Here is a 27,226-nt window from a genome sequence, read left to right on the forward strand (position 1 = left end):
TTCACCTGGAATATTCCTCACTGTTGCCTCCATTTTCTTTAGGCACAGGAGGAAGCCACTACTTTTCAACTTCCAAGTCAACAAAAGTGCAATCTAAATACTAAATTCCACCATGTAAAAATGTTCTGTCCCAACTGGCATAATGACATAGTGGTGACAACCTCAACTTCCCTGACTGAACAGATTTTACAAAAATTGTCCAGTATGCAGGAACGTAAACTGGAGATTACATTCCAGCAATTCTTAATTCACAGATTATATGTTAAGAAATAAATGGCAGAAAATTATGCAGATGACTTATTTTAAAATCCCACTTAAAACCATAATGGAAGGAATATCAAACAGATTATTTTATACATAAGGATGCCTGCACCAGAGACACCTGGCTATAAGAAAACAGAATACACAATGGACCTAGGACACCGGTAATGTCTTGTAGTATATTATATTTGATATATTTGATCCTTGGTATAAAGTAAGATAACTATACTGCTGGGAAGTGCTCTGAGCTGCAAGCTTTGCAGGTTCCTATGAATGTCCAGGCAACAACAACACTGTTACCCATGATCAGCTCAATAACCTACTTAGATAACCCTGCAGATTAATACTTCCACTTAGAGTTAAATGCTCCTTCAATATCATATATGTGTTAAATGTACTTTCAATACAACTTATTAATTCAAGCCAGACTTCTTTTAAATTTACCTGAGTAAAAATGTTATTTTATCTAATTCAACAGATATACTCCCCCTATATTCAGAACTATAACTGCTTTGGTCACAGACACACACACACAAAACCAGAAAACAGCTCAATGGAATGAGGAACATAGGTCCAAAACTACTGAACAAAAAGGTGCATTTCTTTGCTTTTTGATTGTTTTGTTTTTAATTCTTCATCAGGTTCCCAATTTCTGTGTAATATCTTATCACAATATTTTTTTGTCTCTATTTCTCATGCATTAAATAAACCTCCCATAATTTATTCAGGTTCCTTCTATATCACCCCTAGTGCCCTTTCACTGCACTATGCTCTCCAATCCCTTCTCATGACTGAGCTTTCTCTGCCTTTCCTCAGTGACGATATGGACCCTCTTCCCTGTAACCACTCCCTGATTCTGATGACACTTGTAGGGATTTAACCACTGGCAAAAGGTTCAAATGCAAATGGGGGGGGGGGGGAGGGGGGGGAGGAAAGCAGTCAATAACCTCAACCGAAGAACATGACAAAAATTATCCACTCTAAGAAGAAAAGCAGCCCCAAAAAGATCATATAAAAACTTCCTTATCAATGAGAACATGTGAAACAATGACACCTTTCTAAAACTTGAATTTTATTTAGTTTGTTTTCTGGGGTTACACTTCTGTATCAGTTCAATGACATCAAATGGAAGCAGCAACCTTAAAGTGAATGACTGAAATAAATCCTGGAACTGAAAGGTATTTAATAGTAGCTAATAAATCAGTCTACCTAAGCATCTGTTTTCAAAATCCAGTTCTAAATGCCACTCTCACTCAACCAGAAAACAAAAACAACAACTATACTGATTTGTCTGATCAAATGGGGAAGAACTTAACATTAAGTTACACACCAAAAATTAGTTAAATTCCAAATACACCCAAGAAAACAGTAAAGTACTTGTGGGTGGTTTGTAAATAAAAGCTATATGTTCACTGACTACAATGTTCAGTATGAATTCTTTACTAGGCTTTCATAAACAAGTCTATTCAGAGCACTGCGGAGAAAGAAACTTCCTCTGTTTAGGACCTTTCACTCTCAGCTTTGGATTACTTGCTACAATCTCTGTGTTCATCCAGACAAGTTCATTTTACATTCACTACCATATAACTTCGCTTATTTTAAACACAAATTAATGTATTGATCAGGACACCAATTTACCAGTATTTGCTTGGAAATACATGGATGCAGTACATGTAATTTAATACTTTGCTTACATATGTAAAAAAAACAATAGCAAATCGCATCTGTTGATATAACACATATAAACCTCAAAATGAATGTCTGTAAGGATAGGTACCCACACTTATACACATCCACATACTAAAATGTGCAAACCAGATATGTATATGAATAAGCACAAACATTTCAAACACATACATTACACTTTTTTAACTGTGCATAAACAATATCATCCTAATAGTATTTGAAAACAGTTTAAAGACTGGTGTAAAAATCATCGGTGGAAAGAAATCCATTTCTCTTCATCACAAATGTTTGTTAAATTTAAATGATGATATTCTACTCCTTGGAAGAATGTTTGTCTGCATGTGGAATTTCATGATAAAAAGCTTTAAAGTCCCAGGCTTCTCTAGATAAACCCCACTGGCTTACTGATGCATGAATGCACTGAAATTGAATTACTGTACAACAGCAATTACTTTTCACAGTACAGTTATAATGAGAATCAGCTTCACAATGAACACCAGGTAGCTACAGTAGGAAAAGTTAATAAAAAGAAATATCTTATTTGCATTTTCCACTGCAGCAATGGTAGTTGCCTTGAAGAAAAATAATCCTTAACACTTGATTTGCCATCTTACATGTAAATCAACATTTTTAAAGGATTCTCTCCACTTGTAAAGAAACACTAATGAAAATAGAACTTTAACTGCATAGCTAAAGTTTCAATAATAGCTTTTTGAATATTCCCTGATAGCTTATTTATCTTTCATTTTGCTTTCTTTTCCACCTCCCTCTGTCTTCCTTTGATTTTTTTTTTTCTATTACACCATTAACTAGGAAAAATAAAAGCACCAAATGAATAGGTTTAATTCCACCTCTTTTTCACTATCAAGTTTGTTGCAGTAGTCATTTGTCACTGTGCATTATGTCATCATGCTCTATTCCTCTTCAGTTTCAAATGAGCGGAGTCACTAAAGTATCATAAAACCTTCTAAAATTTTTTTAAAAAAAAAAAGATTAAAAAATTACAGCTAACTTTAAATTAAGACTGATCAAGCACATTTCCTAGGGATGAAATCGCTAAAAGCAACTGAAGCAATACCACAAATGACAGCAGACTACACAAGGCTCTCAAAGGGACCATTTGGGTTTGGCTGTAAAATTAAACCCACTGCTGAACAATGGAGGAAACATTTCTGCTTATGCCACCTTATGGGCAGTACAATTTTTCCCAACTCAGACGTCTTCATCTTAAGGTAAATGGATACATCTACATTTGTTAGAGCTTAAAACAAAGTGTCAGTGACATTTAATCAAAACCACTCTTCAGTGGTTTTAACTTAAATCATGTCACAAATTTCAAAATAAAATCTGAAGTTGCCTCTCTGAAATTCGATCAAGTAGAACAGTATTAGGAAGGAAATAGTTAACAGGAATATCCTGCACTGACATAAATCTAAGGTAAATAGTGAATGCTGGGGAGGGGAAAAAAAAAAAAAGTTGCTTGCAAGGGTTTCCATCAGTAAGTAGATGACAAAAGGTTATATAATTGGTTTAGCACTTTCAGTTTTCCATTTATTTTATGTATCTGACAGCACAAAAATAGGACATTCTGTGATAGGATAATTGCATACTGAAGGGTAATTCAAACAGGGGATGAATATGATAAAAATCACACTGAACCAACTAATCATTATGAAAAGCAATGAGACAGAAAGATAAAAATTCAACCAGAATATAAAGGGGGAAGAGGGAGAAGAGAGTTCAAATGTGATTAGTAGCTTTGAACAAGTTAATGTGTTTGAAAGCATAAAGCAAAACAAAAAAACTGAAGGCCTTTCCAAGCCATCCTATTTCTATATTTTCAGGTCTTTCGTCTTGGCATTTTGTACAAATTAAGCATTTTATATACTGTGGCTTTCTGAATAGTTGTCACAATTGCTACATCTGCTAGAACCTGAAAATGTTGATTAAAATGTTTTATATAAAAAGTATTTTAAAGTAAACCATGAATTTTGATGACTACTTGACGCTAATTCAATGAGCAGCGTAGGATAACAGTTTGGGGTAACATTGGAACACATCTTCTGAGCACTTAGATTTGAACCCTCACAATGGTCACCCCATTATTTCTTGGGCTGAGAGATATTTTGTAAGGTACTCTTCACTTAGTACTTACCCCAACATTACCACCAGCATATCTAAAATATTACTCAGAATTCTGGGTTTCAGTGCTCTTCAGACAAGTTTGCATCAAAAAGTTGAGGCAAAGTGATGCAGTATTTGTCTCAACATGGAGCAGAGTTCTTAGGTCCATAGAAGATTTGTAACTCCTATCTCACCTTTCCAGATATGAGGAGAAAATTAGATATGATGTACCAAAGACAGTATTCATGCAAAACCTGCACTGTACCAAAGGATTTTGTACTTATTAGGACATAAAATACTAAGCATTATTTATTGCCAGAACATAAAAGGTCACTCACTACATCTCTAGCAACCAAGATGGACCACATGTAATTATGCAAAAAAGAACAACTTTATTGGAAGGTACATTAAACAGATCATTTTTTTAAAAGAACTGACCCTGTCCAAACCAAGCTTCTAGCTTCCTTTCCAAAGATGGAAACCTTCCAGAGAAGGCTCTGGATTTCAGTCACTTTTTCCAGCACTAAAATCCTTTCACACAATACTACATGCATGGTTAAACTTCACAGAGTTTGGGCTCATTTTCACTCAGACCATGGTGGCCTATATTGGTCCTGTATTTTTTTCCTCCTTAGATAAAAACACCATCTGTATGTAGAGGCCAAACCAGTTCTAAACACTCACAAACATTAGAAAACATTTGTTGCAAAGCTCTAATTGAGAGACAAACTGCTCTTCCCCAATAGCACTCCACACTGATGGAACATTGCTCCCCTGACCAGCAAGTGTGCAGCTTGCTGGTCACTTCTTGCTCTAAACAAGTGCAGCTCCAAGAATGGTTTTTTTTCACATTGTTATGATCTCAGGGTAGCAGTTTTCTCGGCTAAGGAACAAGGAAAACATCACTCACCACCACCACCCCCCAGTCAATATTCTGCAGGCTCCTGGAAGCTGTTGCTCACATCTTAAAGTGCAATTTTTCTCTGAAAAACAGACTGTAAAAATAGCATTGTGGGGTTCCATGTTTATTGTCTTTCTCTGTCTCCTTGCCAAGTGTGCTCAGTTTACAAGCTGAAATATGTTTTACACTTCACTGCCAGCCCAGAAAATTCAACCTCTAAAACACAGCCGAATTCCTTCCTCCCTTCCGCACCATAACAAATAATAAAAGGCTGAAGGTGAAATTGTATCTACAGTTACACAAATGGAATCCCTGTCCTTGGGTGATGCCCCCAGCTCCACAGTTGAGACACAAAGACCTCCAAGTCAACTGAGCAGACAAATCTAACTGAAGGAGTAGCTGGTGGTAAATGGCATCACCATAATGTCCTGTTAGTTTGTTGATACAGGTGATGTAACAGGAACTACTGTTACAGGCAGTCACCTACAATTCTAGCAAACAATAATGCAAAATCAAAACTACAACAGGAAGATGTGTTATCCTTTAGGACATGCATGTTACAATGAACTCCTATTTAATATAGTAAAACATAGAAATCAGAACTTTTTCCTTTTTTATAGTAAACCTAATCTAATAGGACACCAAATCTACTAAAGAACGATCAGAATGGAGATCAAAAAAACCCCAAATACACCAAAAGCTACAGATGTACAGAAAGCTCGATATAGTTACTTAATGATCATTAATAAGTTGCCTTTAGAGTGCTGTAATACTTGCCACAATTAGAGGACTCTTGGATTTAGTCCCATTTGAGGTAGCTGCTTTTTCTAGATTTGAACTAAAGGACAGTTATTGAACTCAGAAGATTCTATGCAGTGCTATTTTTGTAATAGTGAGCAGTGAAATTAAGTCTGCTTTGGTTTGATATTTTGAAATGTAGCATTTTAACGCACAACCATATGCAGTTATGTTTTACTGAACACAAGTGATACCTTACAAACTCATGTGGGAAACCAGTAGTTCAAACCTAGTTACACTTTCCTGCATTTATCTGCTGATAGTATAAATAATTTATATCTATTCTCTCGAACACTGATACTAAAATACTTCTGAATGCTTTAGCATTTCCACTTCAGCACCTTCAATCGCTAGCACAGCCTTCAGAGCAGAGCCTAAATTATATACTTAGCTTTACAACATAGAATGAAACAGCAGATTGACCTGCTGCTTACCCGTACAGCTTCAGACTTTTTATGAAACATTTCTTCCATATTCTTTGCTAACTTTTTCACAAGTTGAAGGCCGTCGATTTCTTCTATTGCAACATCCTTTTCATATTCTTTGTATTTCTGGTACAAAAAAAAAAAAAATAGGGAAAGTTATTCACAGTGAACCAGCTGAAATTTTGACAACTAATTATTAGTTTCATATTACACTTTGCTGACATTCTTCATTTATTTCATGTTTATTTGTGTGACAGAAGGCTGCTTCATGCCAAGATGCTGTCACAGGAATAGAACAACTGGGTTAGAACCAGAACTCTGTTAAGAAAATATAATAGAAATATTTATCTCATGCACTGTAGGAAAATCATAATTCCCCTTCACAATGTTTAAATTACCCCTCCCCACAACTGAACAACAGCCAAAAAAAAGTAATAAAAAAATCCTCATTTCCCATCCAAAAATCATTTAAAACCAGTGATATGCTTGGCAATTCACTGCGCCGTAGCAACATAGAATCCTTCTCCTCCTCAGCTGAACTTCCTGTAGATGACTATTTCACAAGCTTTATAAAATACTTACATTATGAATACTTATACTACAAGCTTATCTAGACATTCTTAACTTTTCATGCAAAAAAACCCCTGAACAAACCACACAAACAGGAGTCTTTATCCAAATGCAAACATAGAACTATCCTTTATACAATATGGATGAGCATTACCTTATGGTCTCTTTTCACTATGTGAATAACTCTCAGACTGACTAAGCACTAAAAATATAAGCAAAACAATTTTTTTTTATCCTCTATTTTCTGCATATCAACTTTTTTTTTCCTCAGTGTTTACAATGAAGTCTGTAAGAATATAATATACAAAACCATCATACTGAGAACATTTCTCTTTCCCATTCCACTATAGCCTGTACTCTAAAAAGTAACGGCTTTCAGTCTAGTTATTCTTTGCTTATCTCTATTTAAAACATGTATGGTTGTGATGAACTAACCACTGCCCATTATTGAACCCTTGTACCTCCATGATACTGTGAGGAAGATGAAAAGCATACCTGGCTTCTGCCAGCTTTAGCCTATGTGCAAAAGACACCTTCCAAACATCTAAAAGCAGACTCTTAGAGGAACTCACAGCACAATACTTGAGTCAATAAAATGAGCTGGTTTTATCAAAAAGATTTATCCTTAAAATTTGCCTATGGAATTACAATTATGTCCAAACCTTATATAACTCCAGAGAGAGAAGGAATAATAGTGGCATCAAAAACAAAGGCTCAAAGCACCTGGATGAACAGTGAAGTCAGGACCAGTCATGGCCTGACTGGTGATGGAAGGACAGACTCTATCGTAAGAGAATGACTGCACATATTGTACCCATTTCTTCTGACAAAACTAATTTTCAAGGCAAAGAGACACTTTGGACTTGCTTTAAACTTTATACTGCTCTGTAAAAACTTGTGTAAATGTTTTGATAAGCAAATAATATTTGATAAAACATCATTTGCAGAAAATTTCATAAGGTTAAGAAATACAAAGTTGTCACTAAATATCTAGGACACTCAATTTTTTATATTCTGCAATTTCAGTAATAATTTCATTTTTCCACACTATTTCCTATTATGAGGTTCTATTCTATTTGAGATTTTAACAGTAGTCTAAGCAATCTAAGAAACCTCAAGCAGACCACCTGCATTTTGCTCCCTGGAGGCAGGAGGGAAGATTTGGGTTTTTTCCCCTTCTTGGTCTGTATTTAAATGCCATAAGCAGAGTTCTGATTTCAACTCTGCCAAGTCCATTTGTGTCATTACTAAACTCACTATTCTCCACTCTGAAAAAGTTAATTTAGGATAGCAGTGATTTGGCTAAAATAGAAAAATACTTTTTATTTACTGGAAAATACAAGAACACAGTAGACAAGAGAGAGGTAAATGTTATTTTAACAGTTACTAACTGTGATAAAGTTTAGTAAATTAACAATAAATTGAAAACATTCCCAGTTAATTAATGATGTCAAAGTCTGTCCACATCCCACAGGACTTGAAGCTTTGGAGAATTTAGAACAAATGAAATAAAATGCACTGCCATGAACGTATCACATTTATTATGTCAATAGATCAAGGACAAATTTGAATCATTTATTTCAAGCTGCACAGATCATGTTCAACATATCAAGTTCTGACAAAAATTGTTTCCTTCAGACTTGACCTTTGAGTTCTTAGAAAATATTCCAAAATGCATCACTTCAGGAGACTGTTTTCACGTCATCAGGTTTATTGATTTAAGCTTTGCCATCAAGTGAAGAAAACCAGGCAATTACTCATTGCATTTGTGTTAAAACTGAATGGTACAGTTGGAGTCAACAAATTTTCTAGGCACATAGAATCATACCATATAGTCTATTAGGCTATTGTGAGAATATATTAAAAAGCCACACTTCTCACTTTTAAGTAACTGGTGCTTTTGAAAATTAATAACAACTTGCACTCACAGATAGGAATGATATATTAACTGATAATTTATGATTTTATAATTATGCTAGTTCACAGCACATAAATTCATTTTTTCCTAATTTAAATGCCAAAGTTTCAACATAAAAAAATAAATTGGAGGAAACAAGATATTATTTAAGTTCTATTTCAAAAGACCACACATCTTGCATGGTGCACGTCTAGCCAATTGTTGGAAACCTTCAAGAACATTTGCAACAAACTAGGAGTATTTACTTGATCTGCAAGACCTTGGCAACCAAGAGGTTTACATAATATGTATTTTACATTCAGTATTTCATTGCCATAAAAATACTTCTATTATTTTTTCAGCCGTCAGTGGAAGGTTCCAAAACAGAAGAAATTACGTGGTTGGAAAAAACACCAGCTGTTTTTAGTATCCTTGTGCTCTAGCGATTGTGTCTGGAGGGAAGAGGTGCCAGCTTAATCTGTGTGTGTCTATGCACTTCCTCTTAGTATTCCATATGCATGAGGCTGGGAATTTAGATTCAATCTACAAAGCCGTTGATTTTATAATAACTATCAATGCAAGAAACCTGAATCACAGCAGATAGTGAAAAAACAAAATCCACAATAAAACTGTAACAAAGGACATCAGTAATAATGGGATCTTTTCCTTTCACTGCAGAGGCTGTCTGACCTTCAGGCTCTCATCATTTCCCTACCACTAGATTTTTACATATTAAATTTGTTTTTGATTTAAATAAATTAGCTAAAACAGCAAAGACATAGACCCTTTGAAATAAATTTAAAATAGTTCTTAAATTATTTATTTTTAATGTAATCCTGAGAAAACAGCAGTGTGCCACTATAGTTGCAATTAAGCAAAAATGCTATCATGGACAGTGGTGAAAAAACCTAACTTCTGGGACAGGCTGTCCTTTATATTCTGGACTTGCAAACTGCCTTGTATTACTGTTACTCTTAATGGCTCTTCCAAGCAATGCCTTAAATAGACATTTCCCTCCACTGTAAAAAAAAAAAAAAAATGAAGTTGATGACAAAGTTTTTTGTTTTGTTTAAAACAAAATTATCAATTTTGTTCAATATACTATAATTTTATTCCAATAAGAGATACTGAAAAATTCTCATCAACATTTGTAACATACCCAGTAACACATTTGTACTGCTATTAAAAAGAGATGAAACAGCCTTAACTTTGCTATAAATAATGGACTTGTATAACAAAAGTGTATGAAAAGTTAGAGTCACAGTTGGACATTTCTTTTCCTAAGTGGATTTCCAATTGACTAGAAGATGGAGCAGATACAACTTCTGATTTCCTGCATTATAAAAAAAAAATAAATAAAAATTGAAATGCTGATTCTTTCTGCTTGCAAAAATCAGCATTTGGTAAGAAACTCTCCAGAGAGACAAGAACATTTATCATTTGAGAAAGCACACAAAAAATACATTATTTCTTGAGTATCTGTTTTGCCAGATCATTTCACATAAGTGCCAAGGAAAGACAGACAGTACTTCACTGTCAGAACTTTTAACACATTTCATGGATTTAGGTGTGGGGTTTTTTTCTTGCATGATAAATGATCATCTAAAAATAACACACCAGAAAGCAATCTATTCAAAACTCAGGTCTGAAGTATTTAATGCAATCCAAGTATTTGGCACTGAAACACCAACAGCAGCAAACACACACACCAGCAAAACAAAAAAACCCACAAACCAACAAACAAAAAAACCCACCAGAAACCATACAGCTTGAGTGACCAAGGCAGGAAAAGAAATACCCTTCTGAAGCAAGACAACTTCAGAAATATGCCATTTGTCAGCTACAGTTCCAATTTTTTCTCCTTGTTTTTTCTCCAGAGAAATGTGATCTTCTTATATGTATCTACTTCTATAAATTCTTATCAAAATCAAGATAATTGCCTTTATGCTGTGTATAAAAATACTTCAAATTACTTACAAGCGTTTAAATAGTCCTTAGTCTCAGTCTTTCGACAAGTCTGTGGGTGCTTTGTACATGTGCAGAACACTACAACCATTTATGATGGAAATTCTTCCCACTCCCTGGGATTTTCAGAGCCAGTAAATACCACTACCATCCTGATTAAAGAAAGGTATTTACTCAACAGGAATTTTGTAATAATCCTTTAAAAGCAACCTGTCAGTTTGTGTTGCATATTAGGAACTGATATACACCTCTGGGGTGTATTCATAGCTATAGCTTCATAGTTGTACATTACAAATGTTGCTGTTTGAAAGGTTTTGTCACATACATGTTAAATATATATGCATGCATGTATTTTTGGTTTAGAATGAAAATGCAGAATCAGTATGCAAATGAAAGATCAAACATCCATTCTATCTATCCATTGTTTCCACGAAAAAATTAAAAATAAGTTTACTCCATGCCATTTGAAAAAAAACACCAAAACCAACAAAAAACCCTCAAAAAAATTTCAGATATTCAAGTCTCAACATTGCAAATGTAAAATGAGATTACAGAAATATACACTCCTGATTAAATCAGCAACTTCTGATTTCAAATAACATCTATTGCCCAGTAGAAAGGCTATGCTATGCACTGCTTGAACCGTTCAAACTTGCTTCAAACACTCTGCCATGTAAGTCTTAACAATGACTCCCTTTGGCACAGAAGTGCTGGTTTGAATGGCCACATCAGTTAATTGGCTTATTAGAACTATTTTAATTCTATATTTGAGATGTCCTGACAATCAAATGTAATCAATTAACAAGGCTGCAAAAAGCTTACAGATAATACAATTTGCAGCTCTTAATGTGATTTCTTTAGTTACAGAGTCAAAAGCGGTGTCAGTCTCAAACAGAGTTCTGTCTCTGTTAATTCTTAACCCCTAAACCCATACATTTCTTCACTAATGTTGACTTTCCTACCCAAAGTAACCTTGGATTTCTAGATCAAGTTCTTCTAGAGTGTAAGGATCAGAAGGATGATAATATACTACATTTTTACACATCAAGAAAAACATTTTTTTCTTTCACTAATCTATTCCTCATCACAACCTAAAAATAAAGTTCACATCCATTTTTATGCTCTTCTCATTGTATAATGATTTTTTATGTGTATGTTATTAACACTACTGCACAAAGTTTAAAATAAATGGCATTTATTCAGGGTGCTTTTAAAACACCTATTCCTTTTTACACTTTGTGGGTTTTGTTTTTTTATAATAAAACCCCAAACCTACAATTTATGTGGAGCAAAGTGACAAAGTAGTCACATTAGGTGCTGCCTTACACCATTAAGAGTTCTGTCAAAATTAAAGGAGCGATGCACAGAGCAAGGCTTTCCACTACTAGCAAAATATGGCTCTGAGTTTTTGAATGAAAATTAAGAATATAAATTGTTCTTCAGGTAGAGAATCTATCACAGCATTTTATAAGACAATACTATTTTAAAACAATTCCCGTGTTCAAATTGATGGGACACAACCAGTGAAAGTTCAAACCTTCATAGCTCGAGCTCTTGCAGTGCTTTACCACACCAGCACATATCCCTTCTGCACATGAGAGATGGTAGAGCAGTTCTCAGCAGAAGATCTAAAAATATACAGCACAGCCTCTAAATACTTCCTTAGAAGTGAGGGGTCACTAATTATATATGCACTGTTGGAATAAACCTGAATGTGAAGCCAAATAAAAAACAGTCTCCAAAATTACATGTGCATGTGAGTGGAAATCTGAGTTTTTCCACCGAGCAGAAGGGTACTCGGATGGCGCTACCACAGCAGAGATATCAAATACAGATGGTGCACTCCCCTGATGAGATTCACAGATGAGTCTTTCTTAGTAAAAGATGTTGTATTTTCCCATTATCACATTGACCCTATGGTGATGTGGTTTTTTTAAACTAGATTGACACTGTTATGTTGTTATTATCTGATCCTCCTTACTCTGAAATGCATTCGGTGGAGCAACTTTAAAGGCCTTAACAAAATAAGCAATAGTAAGAGTTCTTTGTTTTGTTGTTGACAGCTGGTGAGCATTTATAAAGAAAATTCAGAGCTGGTATAGAATTTTTCATCCACAGAGCTCCAAGCACTTTATAAAATAAGTATCTATAATAATCACCATTCTGTACATGAGGATATTCGAGATATACATAAATTCAGTGACATGCCCAATGTCACACAACAGTTCAGAACTCCAAAGAGAACAAGCTCTCTTGGTTAGTCTTTTAGTGCCCTGCCCAATAGACCACAGATAACTTTGGTAAGTTCAGCGTGACCTGCATGGAAAGATGAGTCACAATGGTGTACTTCTCCTCACCTTGACATTAGAGAACTCCTTGATAATTGGGAGTTTGTGTTACACCACATTACACACTCCTATTAACCTTTACTGAACCTCTTTGTGTTGATGAAATCCATCAGCAGTGACCAGTGTGATGGCACACTCATTTTCTTCTCTGCAGAGGAATTTTTATTCATCAAAAGACTCCAAGGAGCTCTATATTAACCTGTCATGTTTGACTCTTGCCACACACTGGTGTCTGAGGAACTCCTGTTGCCTCAAACTCATGTTTAGTTACTTCATAAAATACACTTTGAAATGCAAAATATTGAAATAGCTGTTGCATACCATTTTACTATGATTAGCTACTCAAAGCTGTACCTGGTACATTATAGCCAAAGATCAGCTATCCTAGGAAGTTTTATCATCAGCAGACTCGACGAGGATAGTTACTGCTTTCCTTGCAAAATAATTTACTCACAATGTATCTTACAGTCATTGCAAGGGCACTATATCCCCAGCATATCTAATTTCTACAAAGATATTTACTTCTGACCTATTTTTACCTCATTGCTACATGCAAGTGCTACAAAACCAGATCAGTGAAAGCATTAAGCTGAATGGTAATTGAAAACAAGGCAACCTAATTCCTGATTTAGCAATATTCCTCTGTCCTACCTGTGAAACATGTCCACACAAGCTATCTCCTCAAACCTTTGCACAACTAGATATGTATAGGTATACCACATAAACAGCAATAACGAGAAGAGTCTTGAATTTATAGCTGGTTAAAACAGCTGAGATACTGTGGAAAGATTAGAAGCTACAATATACAGTATTTCTCAGCGCAAATAAAATATAAAAGCAGCAGTCACATTGGTGATGCATAAATTGTAATATTCTCTAATAAATAAAAAGATACAGAAACACACTCCAGGAGTTTCAAACGCTTGCTCCTTAAGACTAATTCAGTATTGCAAGTTTTACTTGAAGCAGTCAAAAAGCCTCCACCTAAACAACCATCACAAAAAATGTGTGATCCAAATAACAACCTAGTTAGATCTAATTCTAAGCAGTTGAACAGAGGTCAGGAATACACTGCCATCTTTCCCTTTAATAGAGTTGCTTTGGGTCAGGGCTAACCAGAGTAACAAAAAACATTTGAGAAGGTTTGCCTCACTGCCACCTCCAGCGTGCAGTGGCAGAGGCCAAGGGGACTTCAGACTCTATTGCGAAAGAGTGCCAACTACCATCTTTCCTGACTACAAACTCAATCATATTGAAAATGGTTGAAAAAGAAAATTACAGTCTTGTGCATTCTTTTAGACATCTGAAACATCTTCACAGGCCCACATGGGTGTTTTAAGAGCCAGCTAACCAAGACTATTAAAAACTGCTTTAGAAATATATTTTACAAAAGCTATCTATGTAATTACACATATCTTTGATTCTATTTTAGAAGAGAACATAAAGCCCTTATTTAAACCAAAAAAAGAACATTCTGAAACTGCCCTTTTCCATAAAGATGAACTTGATACTCTAGAAAACTCACTACAGCATCTCACATGAACTGCTTTAAACAAAGAACAAAAATCCCATAGGTATAAAACTGCAGAGTCACAAAATGACCCAGAGGGCATGTTCATCCAAGGCAAAGCCATCACTGTATTTTTAGGTGAAAGCAAGTATATTAGAAGCATGTGCATCAAGTCTGCTCCTCACAAAAGACTGAAGAAACCTGAGAATGCAGTCCTTTCACATCCTGGAGAGTTATTCTGAGTCACTGAGGATTTAGAATTAGGGAACCTGACAACTTAGTATTTTTCACAAATTTCTCAGCTGGGATGAGATACTACAACATTTTCTTTTGTTCACGAAACTGCACTGGTCTTCTTGGAAAGCCTTTACAGTTACTGGAAACAAGGACAACCAAAAGAAACAGCTTGCTTCGTGCTGTAAAGTCACAGGATACATCCACAAACTCATTCTTGCAATCAGACTTTATAATGTTTTTTTCTCATTACACTTCCTTTTATCACTGTGTGTGTCTCTCCCTCCTTATTGTTCCATTTCTGTGGACCTATGCCTGCCTTACACCCAGCTGTTGTTCTGGGTTTCAGTATTTCTATATACTTTTATAGACAATGCTTATTTTTCCATCCCAGAAAAACAAGACAATTGTCTCCCCACATGAGCATGTCTCCCTGAACGAGCAATAAAGTAAAATGAGCAACAAGAAAGCTAGAGACAAAGTGGAGTGTAGACACAAAAATGGAAGAGCATTCTGAAGACAAACCTTTGCTTAGCAATACTCATGTCTTGTGACAAGATTTAAAAGCACTGTTCATTTAGAATAACTAATGTTATTGTTCCTCAGAAAAAGAAACATGTAGTCTCTTCTCCTTGGGACACAAATTCTGTTCACAATTTGCAATGTTCTCTATAACTCACATTCAACTGCTTAGATAATATTTCTAAACCTTTGCATTGTGTGGGGCCTTCAACATTAACTCTTAAATGGGTTTTATTTCATTGTTTGTCACTATAAAGGACATGGCATTGATTCAGGGTTTTAGACAGGTGTCAGAAGACTATGTATCAAAATGGACTTGTAATAACAAGAAAAATCTGAATATCTGAACTCAGGTGCCTAAATTTAGGTTTTCAGTTCTTCATTTCATCATTGAACATGAAAACTTATTTTAGTTTCAAAAATCTAAACTCCCCTCAGTCACATCAAAGCCAGCAAAGTCAGTGTGTTCTCAGCATCTCTGAAAATCAGCCCACCGGCTGTCTGTGTACAGATGTCTTGAGAAGAATTCAGCAAGCTAACTACAAAAAAAAAAAATAACAATTTAGAAACCAAACCATAGTGTTTGGCACTACTTGGAAGTATGAAAACACATTGGTGTTTTTGCCACACAAACTAATGCTTTTCACTTTCATGTGTGATTCTCAGTCACTTATAAAACTTCACAAGAAACAGTATAGAATGACTAGCCTTTCTGTACATTTAAGTAGATTAGCATATTCACCATGATTTCTTTCAAAGCCTCATAAAATAAACTGGTAAACACACCAGGAATAACAAAGGGTTAAAGTTTGATTGCCAAACCAACAGTCAAACCAATATTTAAAAACTACCTTTGAAAGACTGTAGTATGGTAATAGCCAATGTCCTGTACAACAGAACTTGCCCAGATCTTTTTCTCATTGGACCATTTAGCTATAATGCATATATTCTTACACTGGCATCTGAAATACTGGCATGCTCCTAGCTCCCAATGTTTCTTCCCCTCAAGAATTTTCTCTCTCTCCCACTTTCAAAAATAAAATTTGAAGCCTACTTAAGAAAAATCCCTGTGCATAAAACAATGAACACATCAAAACCACAGCCAGAGGTCTGTTCGTAGCTCTTGCTTTTTTTTAAAAAATGAAAATTGGATGAATAATCTACAGAATAATAGCCTTTGTGTCATACCATACCCATCCTATACCATAAGCAGGTATTCCAAAACATCACTGCAAAGAGTAAATAAACACACTGAACAATTTAAAATTTTGCAGAGGAGGGTGAAAAATATCAGCCTCAATCTCAGACCTTATTTTCCCCTGAAACTGAAAACACAAGACACTTTATTAAAATATACATAGCTCCTTAATGATACTGCCTTCATCAAAACATATGTCAAAAACTATCCAGATTCAGATATTCTACTTAGAAATTTGTATAGTCTCGTGCCTTTATTACAGTCTTGTCTTTGTTTCCTCTCACAAAAAAAAAAAAAAAAACCCAAACAAGAAAATAAGTTGACCACCAAGCTAGGGGAGATTTATTTTTGTGTATTCACGTGTCAGTATCTGATCAAGACCGGAAACTTTTCAACAAATCATCAGTTTAGAGTTGTTTTTGCAAAATTAAAAAACTTTTGCCCAAATCTAACCAAATTGAACCTATCTCAAATTGAAGTGTAGGGCATATTTTTTTTCCTATTATTTACAGAGGTTTCTACATGCATTTAGTTGTATCGTATATACACAAACGCAGAGATGCTTATTCAGCTTTTGTCTGATTTGCAAAAGATGAGAAAGTTTTTGTAATTTAGGAATTCATTACATAACCAACAAAGTTTTGCCTTGTCAAAAAAATAAAGCATACTGCATATAGCACCACAATAGTTCATTGCCATTGCATATAGAAATAAACCATCTAACTCGAGACTCTATAAAGGATGCATAAACTAATACATTTATCAGAGAAAGTACAGAGCTTTTGCACTAGAAAGGACCCAGCAACAGCTTTGTTTTGCTTGGTCAATAAACCACTATTAATGATAATGTATCCATGAATTAAAGATGCATCAATCTGCATAGCAGAGAATAGAAACCATGAATAATAGGCAAATCGATACTATGAAGTCGTAAAGAATACAGTGTGCTCTCCTTCAGGCTAATGGTAATTAATTTACTTTTGCTCCCTTCACACATGAGAGGAAGCTAGTAGAAGAACACTTTAATCACATAAAAGTTGTTAATTAGAAAAAGAACACATACTGTTATCTCCTTGCTGTATCTTTTCTGGTCATATGCTTATAGCACTTAAAAAAAATCACTTTATTTGCACACATTAGAGAAAACAGCTTGTGTTTTAGGAGCAGATGCATATACTGGCTGATATTTTCAAGTACTACAATTTGAAAGTTTGCTTCTTAAATAAAAGATCTTGTTCTAGTTGGGATGTTCATTAGTATAAACAGCTGATGTCTAAAATTACATTTCTGCAACACAAATACTCTACTAGGGAATATATGTATAGAAATGTTTTAAGCCTTATGTGGTTCATTAGACCAATAATGGAAAGCCTTAGCACTGAGAAATTATGTTTGCTTATGTTGAGGCTTAGTTTATTGATTCAACTCCACTAGTCAATTAAATAATGCCTTTTTTGCAATTAAAAAAGAAAAACAGGTTTAAGTGATTAGCATCGAATGGAGGCATCCCCTTCTTAGGCAATGAAAAAGGATTGGTGGTCCTGTTCCTTTGAGGGACTGGCCCTAGACCAGCAAGCCTCTAGAAGAGGAAACAAGATAGCTTTAAGAAGAGTGCCATCACTTTCCAAAGAACAGAATTTTAATATTCATCGTGTTTGAATTCTTTTAAGTACTGTTTTTGCACAAAGTAAACTTTAAATTGCTACAATTAACAGTACATTTTCACAAAGACATTAAAATTAAAGTTGCCATTTTAAAAATATGTTTTTCATTATAATGTCCAGCAAACTGCCATCAGCAGACTGCCTACTGTTTCACTGCTTAATAAAAATACACAATTTTGCTAAACCTCAGAACATCAAACAAAGCTGCCTGAATCACAGGTTACCACTAGTCAATCTATTGATAAATTCCCCTCTGCTCTCCACAAAGCAATGACCTTCCTGGTGAACTGCATTCAAGCCTCTAAGACAGCAGAGTAATTAACATACACTTAAGTTAAATTCACAAGTGGTCCTATTGAAGCAGACAGAACAAGTTAGTGCTTAAAGCTATCTGTGTGTGAATTAGGGTCCCAGTGGCCATTTCTGACTCTCAACACATCCTTATGTAATTTTGCCAAATTCATGTCATCAGGCTCAAAAACCATAACTTCTGAGACTGAGCTTGACCTTTGGTTCTTTATCAGAAACTGCATAAAAGATTCATAATATAGGTTCACATGTCCATCTTGTGAGCTTTCTAAAAAAGGTTTACTGTGAAAGAACATAATGCACGTAACCAAGGGCAGAACACTCTCTTAATTTCCAACACAATCTTTTGTCATGTTAACCTACTGAAAAATAATTATTTAAATTCTTGTCAAACTCTGCTCTACAACGTAAACACTGTGAATTTACTTGCAGGTTTCATTCTTTCACAAAAATACAATTTGTCCCTTATTATTACGAATGTACAAGAACAGTGTACATCAATAAAATATAATTGTGGCAACTGGACATTCTGTTTGCATTTGGAGGTACGGCAGAGCCTGTGCTGCACGCACAGAACTGCCAGAGGCATACATCTGTTTGTGCAGTTCTAGTTCAGTAGTTTAAGGAATGAAGTATCACCTCATTACAGAACTGCCATGTATGAGTGAATTTGTGGAGCTTGCCCTCCTCACAGTCAGACAGTTCTAATCTCCTTGCAAACCACAGTGGCAGCAGAGAGATGAAGTGTTAAGCTTATCAGGCCTCATCTGTACCATCACCTACGTAGTTAAGCCCAGGCCATCCATTTCTCTGTCATTTCTTTGTTCCTGAGGTGCCTGAATGCATAATAGCCACTAGCAAAAGATACAAGATAACTTTTAAGACTTCACAAGAACACCACAGACATTTTTTTTTTTAAATGCAAACTGCAAACAATTCACAATCAGTTTTAATCCTAGGTTGCACTACCTGCATTTCTTCTTACACTAGAATTCTACCTTGTACCATCATGACATAACCTGTTAAAATAAAGCCATTAGTTTCTTTTATATTAACTTTCAATGTTTGCAGAAATTCCTAACTCTGAAAAAGGCTGTATTCCTACTACAGTATAACGGTTGGGAAGGGTTCTGATAATTGAAAATTTTTTGGCATAATAAAAACAACCCAACACTCTTTTCAGTTGTTATCAAGCAAATCAACAGAGTTTTGTTTCAGTCACAAAATAATGATTGTTCTTTGGTAGTTTTAAGAAAAAGCATAAGAAAAAGTTGCCCTTAATTAATTCAAAATAAAGTTCCCTTTTGAACATTTGTTTTTAGTAACACAACTCTGCTTTCAAGATCACGATGTCTTATGGATTTTTATTTCAGGAATTAGGCCCAAAACTCTACATATGAGCAACTATAGCCACAAGATACCCTAAACACTTGTCAGGAAAAACTTGAAGTGGCCTCTAGTGAAGTACTCCAATCTAGGCAGACTTGCCCTCAGATCTGAGTCATTCTGCTGTTTCAGGAGCATCTGAGCCAACACAGTAACGTCTTGGTAAGAGGTTTGACCACAAGGGACTCCTCTTCCTAAGCACTTTCTGGAGCCAGCGTACCGAGATGGACTAACCTCCAATGTTCCTAGTCACCAACTAGGAGAAGGAGACTCTTCCTCTCTCCTCCAACTATGGTGCAAGGATAAGAAAATCAGTTTGATTAGGCTAGTTAGCAAGACCTGCCCACCATCTCCCCTTCTGGTTTTCACACATCTTCTAGATTACTGTTACAGGTGTACAAGTACAACAGAGATGCACACAAGGAGACACTGATCCCATTCCCGATCCAATGTCACTGCTGGCTATCAACCACAAAGAGGGAAAAGAGCAATCACAGTTGTGTTCAGTCTCTGTAGTGCTGGGAATACACAAGTAGCATATCGCTTATCCCCACGTAGCCCTGTACAAGCAATACAGCAGCATTCTGATAAGATTACTTATTCTACACCAAAACTCATCTAAAAGGATTTTGAAAATGGAAAAAATCCTTTTGCAAGAACACTCCAAGCCTGCATGCAGCACTTCACTAATTCGTATCTACAGAGCTTGTAAGGATTCCTGAGCATTATTTCTGCTTTGTAGGCACTGATGGTGCCTTCTTACATCTCTAGATGTCTCTAGAACACCCTAATCAGGACCACTGAAAGATGCCTTTGTTGAAATTGGAATGTTTTCCAGCCTTTAAAACAAACAAAAAACCACACTGTTCATAATCAGCAATTTGCTTTCGGCCCATTCTTTAAAAATTTTCCTGTTCCAACTGGAGATTAAAAGTCAAACCACAAGAATACTGCCAATTACTTCTTCATTAGCTCCTTGCAAGTCTGAAAAATAGAATTACACATTTATAAGAGAGAGAGAACAAGAAAGGGAACATTTATTGCAGTAACTTAGATAATTTTGCAATAACAGCTTACATTAAAGAATGTTAATTTGATTCCTGTCAGTTTTGCAGCTTTCTGTCAATACTGCATTTAAAAAAAAGTCAAAGAATAAGCATGCAAATATTCCAATCACACTCCAGCCCATTTATATCTTTGCTTCAAACCAAGAGTCTTTGGTGATAGCTTTAGAAGAGGTGTGTGGTTGATGGAAGTTCATTCCCAAAATAATGAATAGAAAATTGCATGAACCCACTTGCTTAAGTAACTACCTAAAAATCAGAGCTTAGGTGCCACAAGGTGTGAAAAAGTATACACTACACAAAAAGCCACTAGGAGTCCCAACAAGACAACATTACTAAATAAAACAGTGGAGCAGAAATTGAAGATGATGCAGGATATCTAAACGTGCTCTTTCTAATCTCTAGTACGCAGTACTAGAAGTGAAAACATGCTTCTAGCAAACTAACCTTTTATCATATACTCATGCTTTCCAGTAAAACTAAGGATCAGTTACCAGATTTAGAACTCTTTGATGACCCTGATGGCTGGAAAAATATCCACCACTATACATTAGAAACTCCTGCCAAAACAGATTGAGGATGCCCAAGCTATACTATGTATTTTTGAAAAATGACTCACTTCACCATAAACTGTTTATTTCACAATTAGTGGTTAAAGAAATCACCCACCCTCTATCACTTTTGGTGAACCATTAACATCCCACTAAGAATACCAGTGCTAGATTGTTTTCTTCTCCCCATCTGGTTGCGCTGACCCAGTGTGTGTAAGATTACTCTCTGGAAAAGGAAAGCCACAGGGACAGAATGAGGCATGTTTCTGTGAGGCCCTCATAAAAGTCTCTGGTTACTGTGGGATGACAAGAGGAGAAGTGCCAAAGCACACAACAGCACAGCTGACAGGAAGATAATGTACCGATGCAACTGTTCCTGGATATTTTACTGTTATTGCTTCTGTAATCCTCATCTCTTTGTTCCATTAATTAGCATGCAGCAGCTAGAATCCTGCCCAGAAAAAGTCTTTGTTCCTAGATCATAATTTCCCTAACAAGCAGAAACATTTTACAAATTTTATAACAACAAATGAGTCAAGGTCATAATCAGCTGGTCATCTTTGGCTTTCCTTGGAATTCTTCAATAATCCAATTTCTAAATAATCTCAGTTAACTACTAACAGCATGTGAAAGGATCAATAAATTTAGAAAAGATATCAGATTCCATGCCTCTTAGAGCTTAACTTTGTATATTGTCCATAAAAATGTAATCTCCTAAACACTGTAGCAGTCTTCTGATGGAATTATTTTAACTTTTCTGCGTCTTTATTTCCTCATTTGTAAAACAAATCAAACTTGCTGAAATTGCTATCATTCTTTAATATCCTTGTATAGAAAGGGTGTATAAGCATTTAAAACATATCATTCATTCACTAAAATATTTATAAAGATCTTCTGAAATAGTTTAAGAGTACCAGGTATTAGCATATATCACAGAGCAAACAGAATAAGAATGAATAAATATCCAAAGTACTGTTAAATTTATTTCTACCCCTACAGGATATCTTATCAAACAAGATCTTTGAAGCGGCATCTGAAAACTGAGTTCCCTTGAAAATATTTTGCTAAATAAAAGACAAACTTTTCTCCTAAAACAGCTTGCTCACATCAGATACAATATTTAAGACATACTTAATTTTTCTATTTCTTTCCCAATAATTTGTAGTTAGCATTTTTAGACTCCTAATTATTTATTGTTCTTCCAGTACTGGTCCTGGCCTGTCACCCTTTACCAGGGCTGAATTGCAAAAAAAATCCCTTATATTTCAGATTTAGTTTCACAAGTTTCATTTGAAAAAATCATCATTTTGCTCTATAATAAAACATCTAGACAGGCAGCATGTACTCATGATTCATTTTTTTGTCTTTAATATGAAACTTTTAATTCTTTAAAATGAGAGCTACAATATAAATCAAGTCTGATGTCAACTGTCCCTCTACAGAGGCTTTAAATTTGAGAATGCTGCACTGTCATGTCATTGATAATTTCTTCAGAATTCAGCTTTCATTTTACATATAAATACATATTGAGAGAGGGAACAAATATACCTAAACTATGCTTTGTAGTTCAAACATTGCTGAGATAAACATGATCTGTCTAGTTTCAGGCAATGGCTACAGTAAATAATAAAATGTTCTGTAGTATTAGGAGACAGAGGAAAGGAAATCTCACAGGCAGCATAAAAAGTCTTACTATTTAAGCTTAAAGATGTTTTGAAAAATCAGTTATTTTACTAATAAATACAACTTAGTAATAGTCAAAAGGACTTTACAGAAGTAGTTTTTAACTCCCTTGTTATTTGAGAGCAACTATGGAAAATCTAAGTCAAAGGGACTGCGGTTTTGCAGTAAAATTAGCATAAGTGAAATTTGGGGTTATAATGAAGGCTATATTCTTCAAGGAAGAATGGTCTGATGGCTGAGGTATTAACCCTGGACTTGAAAGACTTGGGCTTAAGTCCCAGCTCTGCCAGAGTTTTGCCCAACCTTGATTTAGTCACTTAGTTCCTCAGTGCTTCTCAAAGTATTAAACAAGGATAACATTTCCATAGTCAGCCTCACCTTGCTCTTAGGCTTAGTCTTGCAAATTAGGCAGAAAACAAAATCTGTGAAAAGCCCCCAGTAGTCTAGCCCCAAGAACAATTTGCTTCAGGACTGAGAATTAGTTTCTCTTCTGAAGACTTGGCATCAGTCTCAGTTTGCATGGTGCAATCCCAAACACCATCGAAAATCCTAGGAACCACAGTAATAAAACAGTCAATAATAATAGCATTCCAGCAATAATATTTGTATCACATATACTGTATCTGCATAAAAGGCAAAGGTTTATTACACTGATTGTTAAAGAAGCCCTAGCTACCTTTAAACCTAATAAATCAAAAGATTAAATGTTTTTTAATGTATTACTGTAATTTCATTACACACACTCTGTGTATGTGTTTCAAAATTGAAAAGAATACAGAATTTTGAGTAAAACTTGTGTATGAGGGAATAAAACATACTGTGCATAGTTCACATGCAAGGAAGATATAAAGAAACTAAGAAGCAACACTCCTTGTGTAGAAAGAGCACAAAATACCTGTCATTCTAAAGTACTGTGATACATTCAAACAGGCATAAAAATTCTTTGTGTTTATCTACCATGAAATGTTTATGCACATAATCTGTTAGTTTGTAAAAATAGCTACCCACTTCTTAAACATATGGTAAATATCTATCATGAAGCATCACAAGGACTTTATATAATTTAAAAATGAAAACAATAGTTTTCAATATAAATGACCTACTTTTATTTCTCCCTAACAACAAAAAACTCTTAAGAAATGCATTGCATAAAAATATTTTCCAACCACTACTTAATTGAAAACTGCACAACTCCACAAGAAATAGAGGCTGAAATAATTGCAGTTAGAGTCACAGAACACTTAATCTCTATTTAGATTCCATAAAATCATGCATATATCAAGCTAAAAGCTTTTATCAAACACAGTGTCAATGAGTTTAAGCTGATTGATGAGCAATCAAACTTTGGACATTTAAGACAGACAACACTGAAATATTCCAACTATAGCTTAGATGTTAGTTTGCAGTGGTTTGAAAACAAAAGCTATTACTGTTCCTATCCATAAACTTGCAAGAAAAAGAGAACACACGCGAGAGCGCTCACACTGTCGTAAGATAGGAAGATGTACAGAGACACTATTTAAAATGGGAAAGGAGGTGAGGTTCATGTGTTGAGCAAAAAAATAGTCACATGAATTTGGAATTATTGAGTTTGAACTGGAATTAATTCCTCTTCTGGGATCCAGTGATGGAGCATCACAAACCAACCAAGCTTCACATTTGAAGTTTATGTCATCAGCAGAACTCCTCAGTCGAATTATGGGTCTGTAATTCACAGTTGTCACTCTTTATTCTATACATTATGGTTGCCTGAATTTCATTTGCACAAAGCATACACTCACACACTCATTACCCCTGGACCATTATGTACTTGCATAAATCATCATTTCTTTTCTTCTAAAGCACAGTGTGCAATCCATCCCGATGGAGAAACAACAAAATCTAACTACATAAGCAATTCTCTTCTATGTCAGATTTGTCTAGTCCAACAATAATACAGAGAGCGTGCTACACAAACTATTTGCTTCTCCTACAAGTTCCCACTCAGAAATACTAAATGTCTACCTATACTTGGTTTCTTGCAAATGATAATAAACCAAACGGGGACAAAAGATTCACATATTCTACCAGAACAAACGACAATGTTAATAGATCAAACTTTTTGATTAACCACAGGTAAAAACCTCTGTGAAAATGAGGTACAAAGGTAAAACTAATGTTACAGTTTCTTTCAAGCTGTTTTAATAACTTTACTAACCTGTCTCATAATGCTAACCTGCAGGGAGAGGGAAAGGAACGAGAAAAAAAAATATATATTTAATTAGCTGAAGAAAAGTCTCAGGTAGGAGTGGATGAATCTTTTTTTAGCTTTTTTTTTTTTTCCATAAAGCTGGAGGGAATTGCTTAATGCATTAGATGCAAGTGTTCTAAATCATTTTAAACTCAACAAAATTTGCATACAGCATATGATACATTCCTACAAACCCTCCTTCACCTACTTGATCAAACTGACATTAGTGCAGCTCCTACTTGTGCAAATAGTACTCACAGGAGTAGAAACTGCTGGACTGGGATCTTAAATTTAAAAGCATATACAGACAGCATGAAATTAAGAGTCCAAACACTGTAAAAGTAGTATGAAATATAAGAATCTATAATTGAAGCAGCAGCAAGGATCAGACTTATATACGATATAAATGCAATATAATACGAAGAGCAAAATACTATTACAAATAAATAAATGCTGTGAGTAGTCCGACATGCAGCTCCAAAACCTGCAGAGGTAGCACAGCAAAACAATACTTTATAGCACTTCACAGAGGAATAACAGGATATTTGATATTGCTTTTATTTGACAAACATTTATATTTTATCTACGCCATTTGAAGTTTTTTATTTACTGCATCTTATGGAAAAGGTGAGAGGTTTCAAAATACAGTTACCCTATAATATCCTATAACCAGAGGACAATTCAATGTTTCTACTAAGACTGAAGGTGTACTAAACACTGCCTTGATGTGATTGCTATTTTCAATTTCTACTAATCTAAAAATACAGCACTGTAAGAATCCCTCACTGCATTATGCATTTTGCATTTGTGTTCAATTTAATCAAAACATAAAAATCAGTCTTATCTCTATTTTAAGAGCTCGTCCAACAATTACAAATTGCTAACGAAGAACGTATTCTTTTTCAGGAACTGATACTGTACTTCCCATTCCTACAGTGGCTCCAACACACTCACTGGCAATTTTGTTTGAGGACTGCAGGTCTGAAAATGTACCAAATCACTTCTCTCCTTGAAAACACCACTCAAAATACAGATTTATAAAATTCTAGCTTGAAAATTCAGTCATCTTATACAGACACTCATCTATATTTACTGTATGGAGTACTGATCCAGATCCAAAGAAGTGACTACATTTTACCATGACAATTTGGTGACCATGCCTGCTCAATAAATCTGCCACTTAAATTTTTTTTGTGGGAAACAAGTTCATGCACAGGCATGATGGCTGCTTTTCAAAACATAACAACCAGGGTCATTTCCACATATAGTTTGTTTATATATTTCCTCAAATTTCCAGTGTAAATTGTCCATATCATGCACTAACTCTGTTTTCCACTCCAAAAAAGAAGAGATGGTGAGGTCTTAGTTTTTGAACCATTTTTAAAACCACAGACACAAAATACATTACTATACTAAAACCTGCTACACTAGTATTTTCAGCTCTGATACTAAATACATGAAAGAATTAAAAATTTTCAACTTATGTAGAGCAGAACACTGGGCTATACACATTACCTCCAGCTATACACATAAAAATCAATTGAATCCAGGAATATTCAATGGTAAACTGGATTAGGAGGAAAAAATACATAAAATTCCAAGATACTTCTGTGGCACAGAGTTTTTTCATTCTATCCAGACTCCCACAGCTGCTGACTGGGCTCCACTTCACTGTAACTGCACCTGTGGCTGCCTCAGTAGCTGTTCCACCTGCATGGGTCCATCCCGCATCCAAAGGAAGCGCTGACAACACTCCAAGCAGGTCTGTTGGGCAGAACTCGTGGTAGCAGGACAGCTGCGTCCCCACTGTCTCGATCAAAGTGAGGAGCCCTCATCCCTGGATCAATTTGTGGAGAGCGGTGCACAGTCAGACTCTTCATGCCAGGCCGATCTGCCCCAG

At 35.3% G+C, this 27,226-nt stretch overlaps 1 protein-coding gene across 1 annotated transcript in view; it reads right to left on the minus strand.

Moving 5' to 3' along the window:
* CACNA2D3 (calcium voltage-gated channel auxiliary subunit alpha2delta 3) overlaps positions 1-27,226 on the minus strand; it is a 468,241-nt gene that overhangs the window by 360,815 nt on the left and 80,200 nt on the right. Inside the window, exon 3 of the mRNA XM_074836249.1 lies at positions 6,205-6,321. Coding sequence (XP_074692350.1) covers positions 6,205-6,321 — 117 coding nt within the window. The remainder of the gene's footprint in view (positions 1-6,204; positions 6,322-27,226) is intronic.

This window comes from Strix aluco, chromosome 11, assembly GCF_031877795.1.
Source record: "Strix aluco isolate bStrAlu1 chromosome 11, bStrAlu1.hap1, whole genome shotgun sequence".
Lineage (NCBI taxonomy): Eukaryota > Metazoa > Chordata > Aves > Strigiformes > Strigidae > Strix > Strix aluco.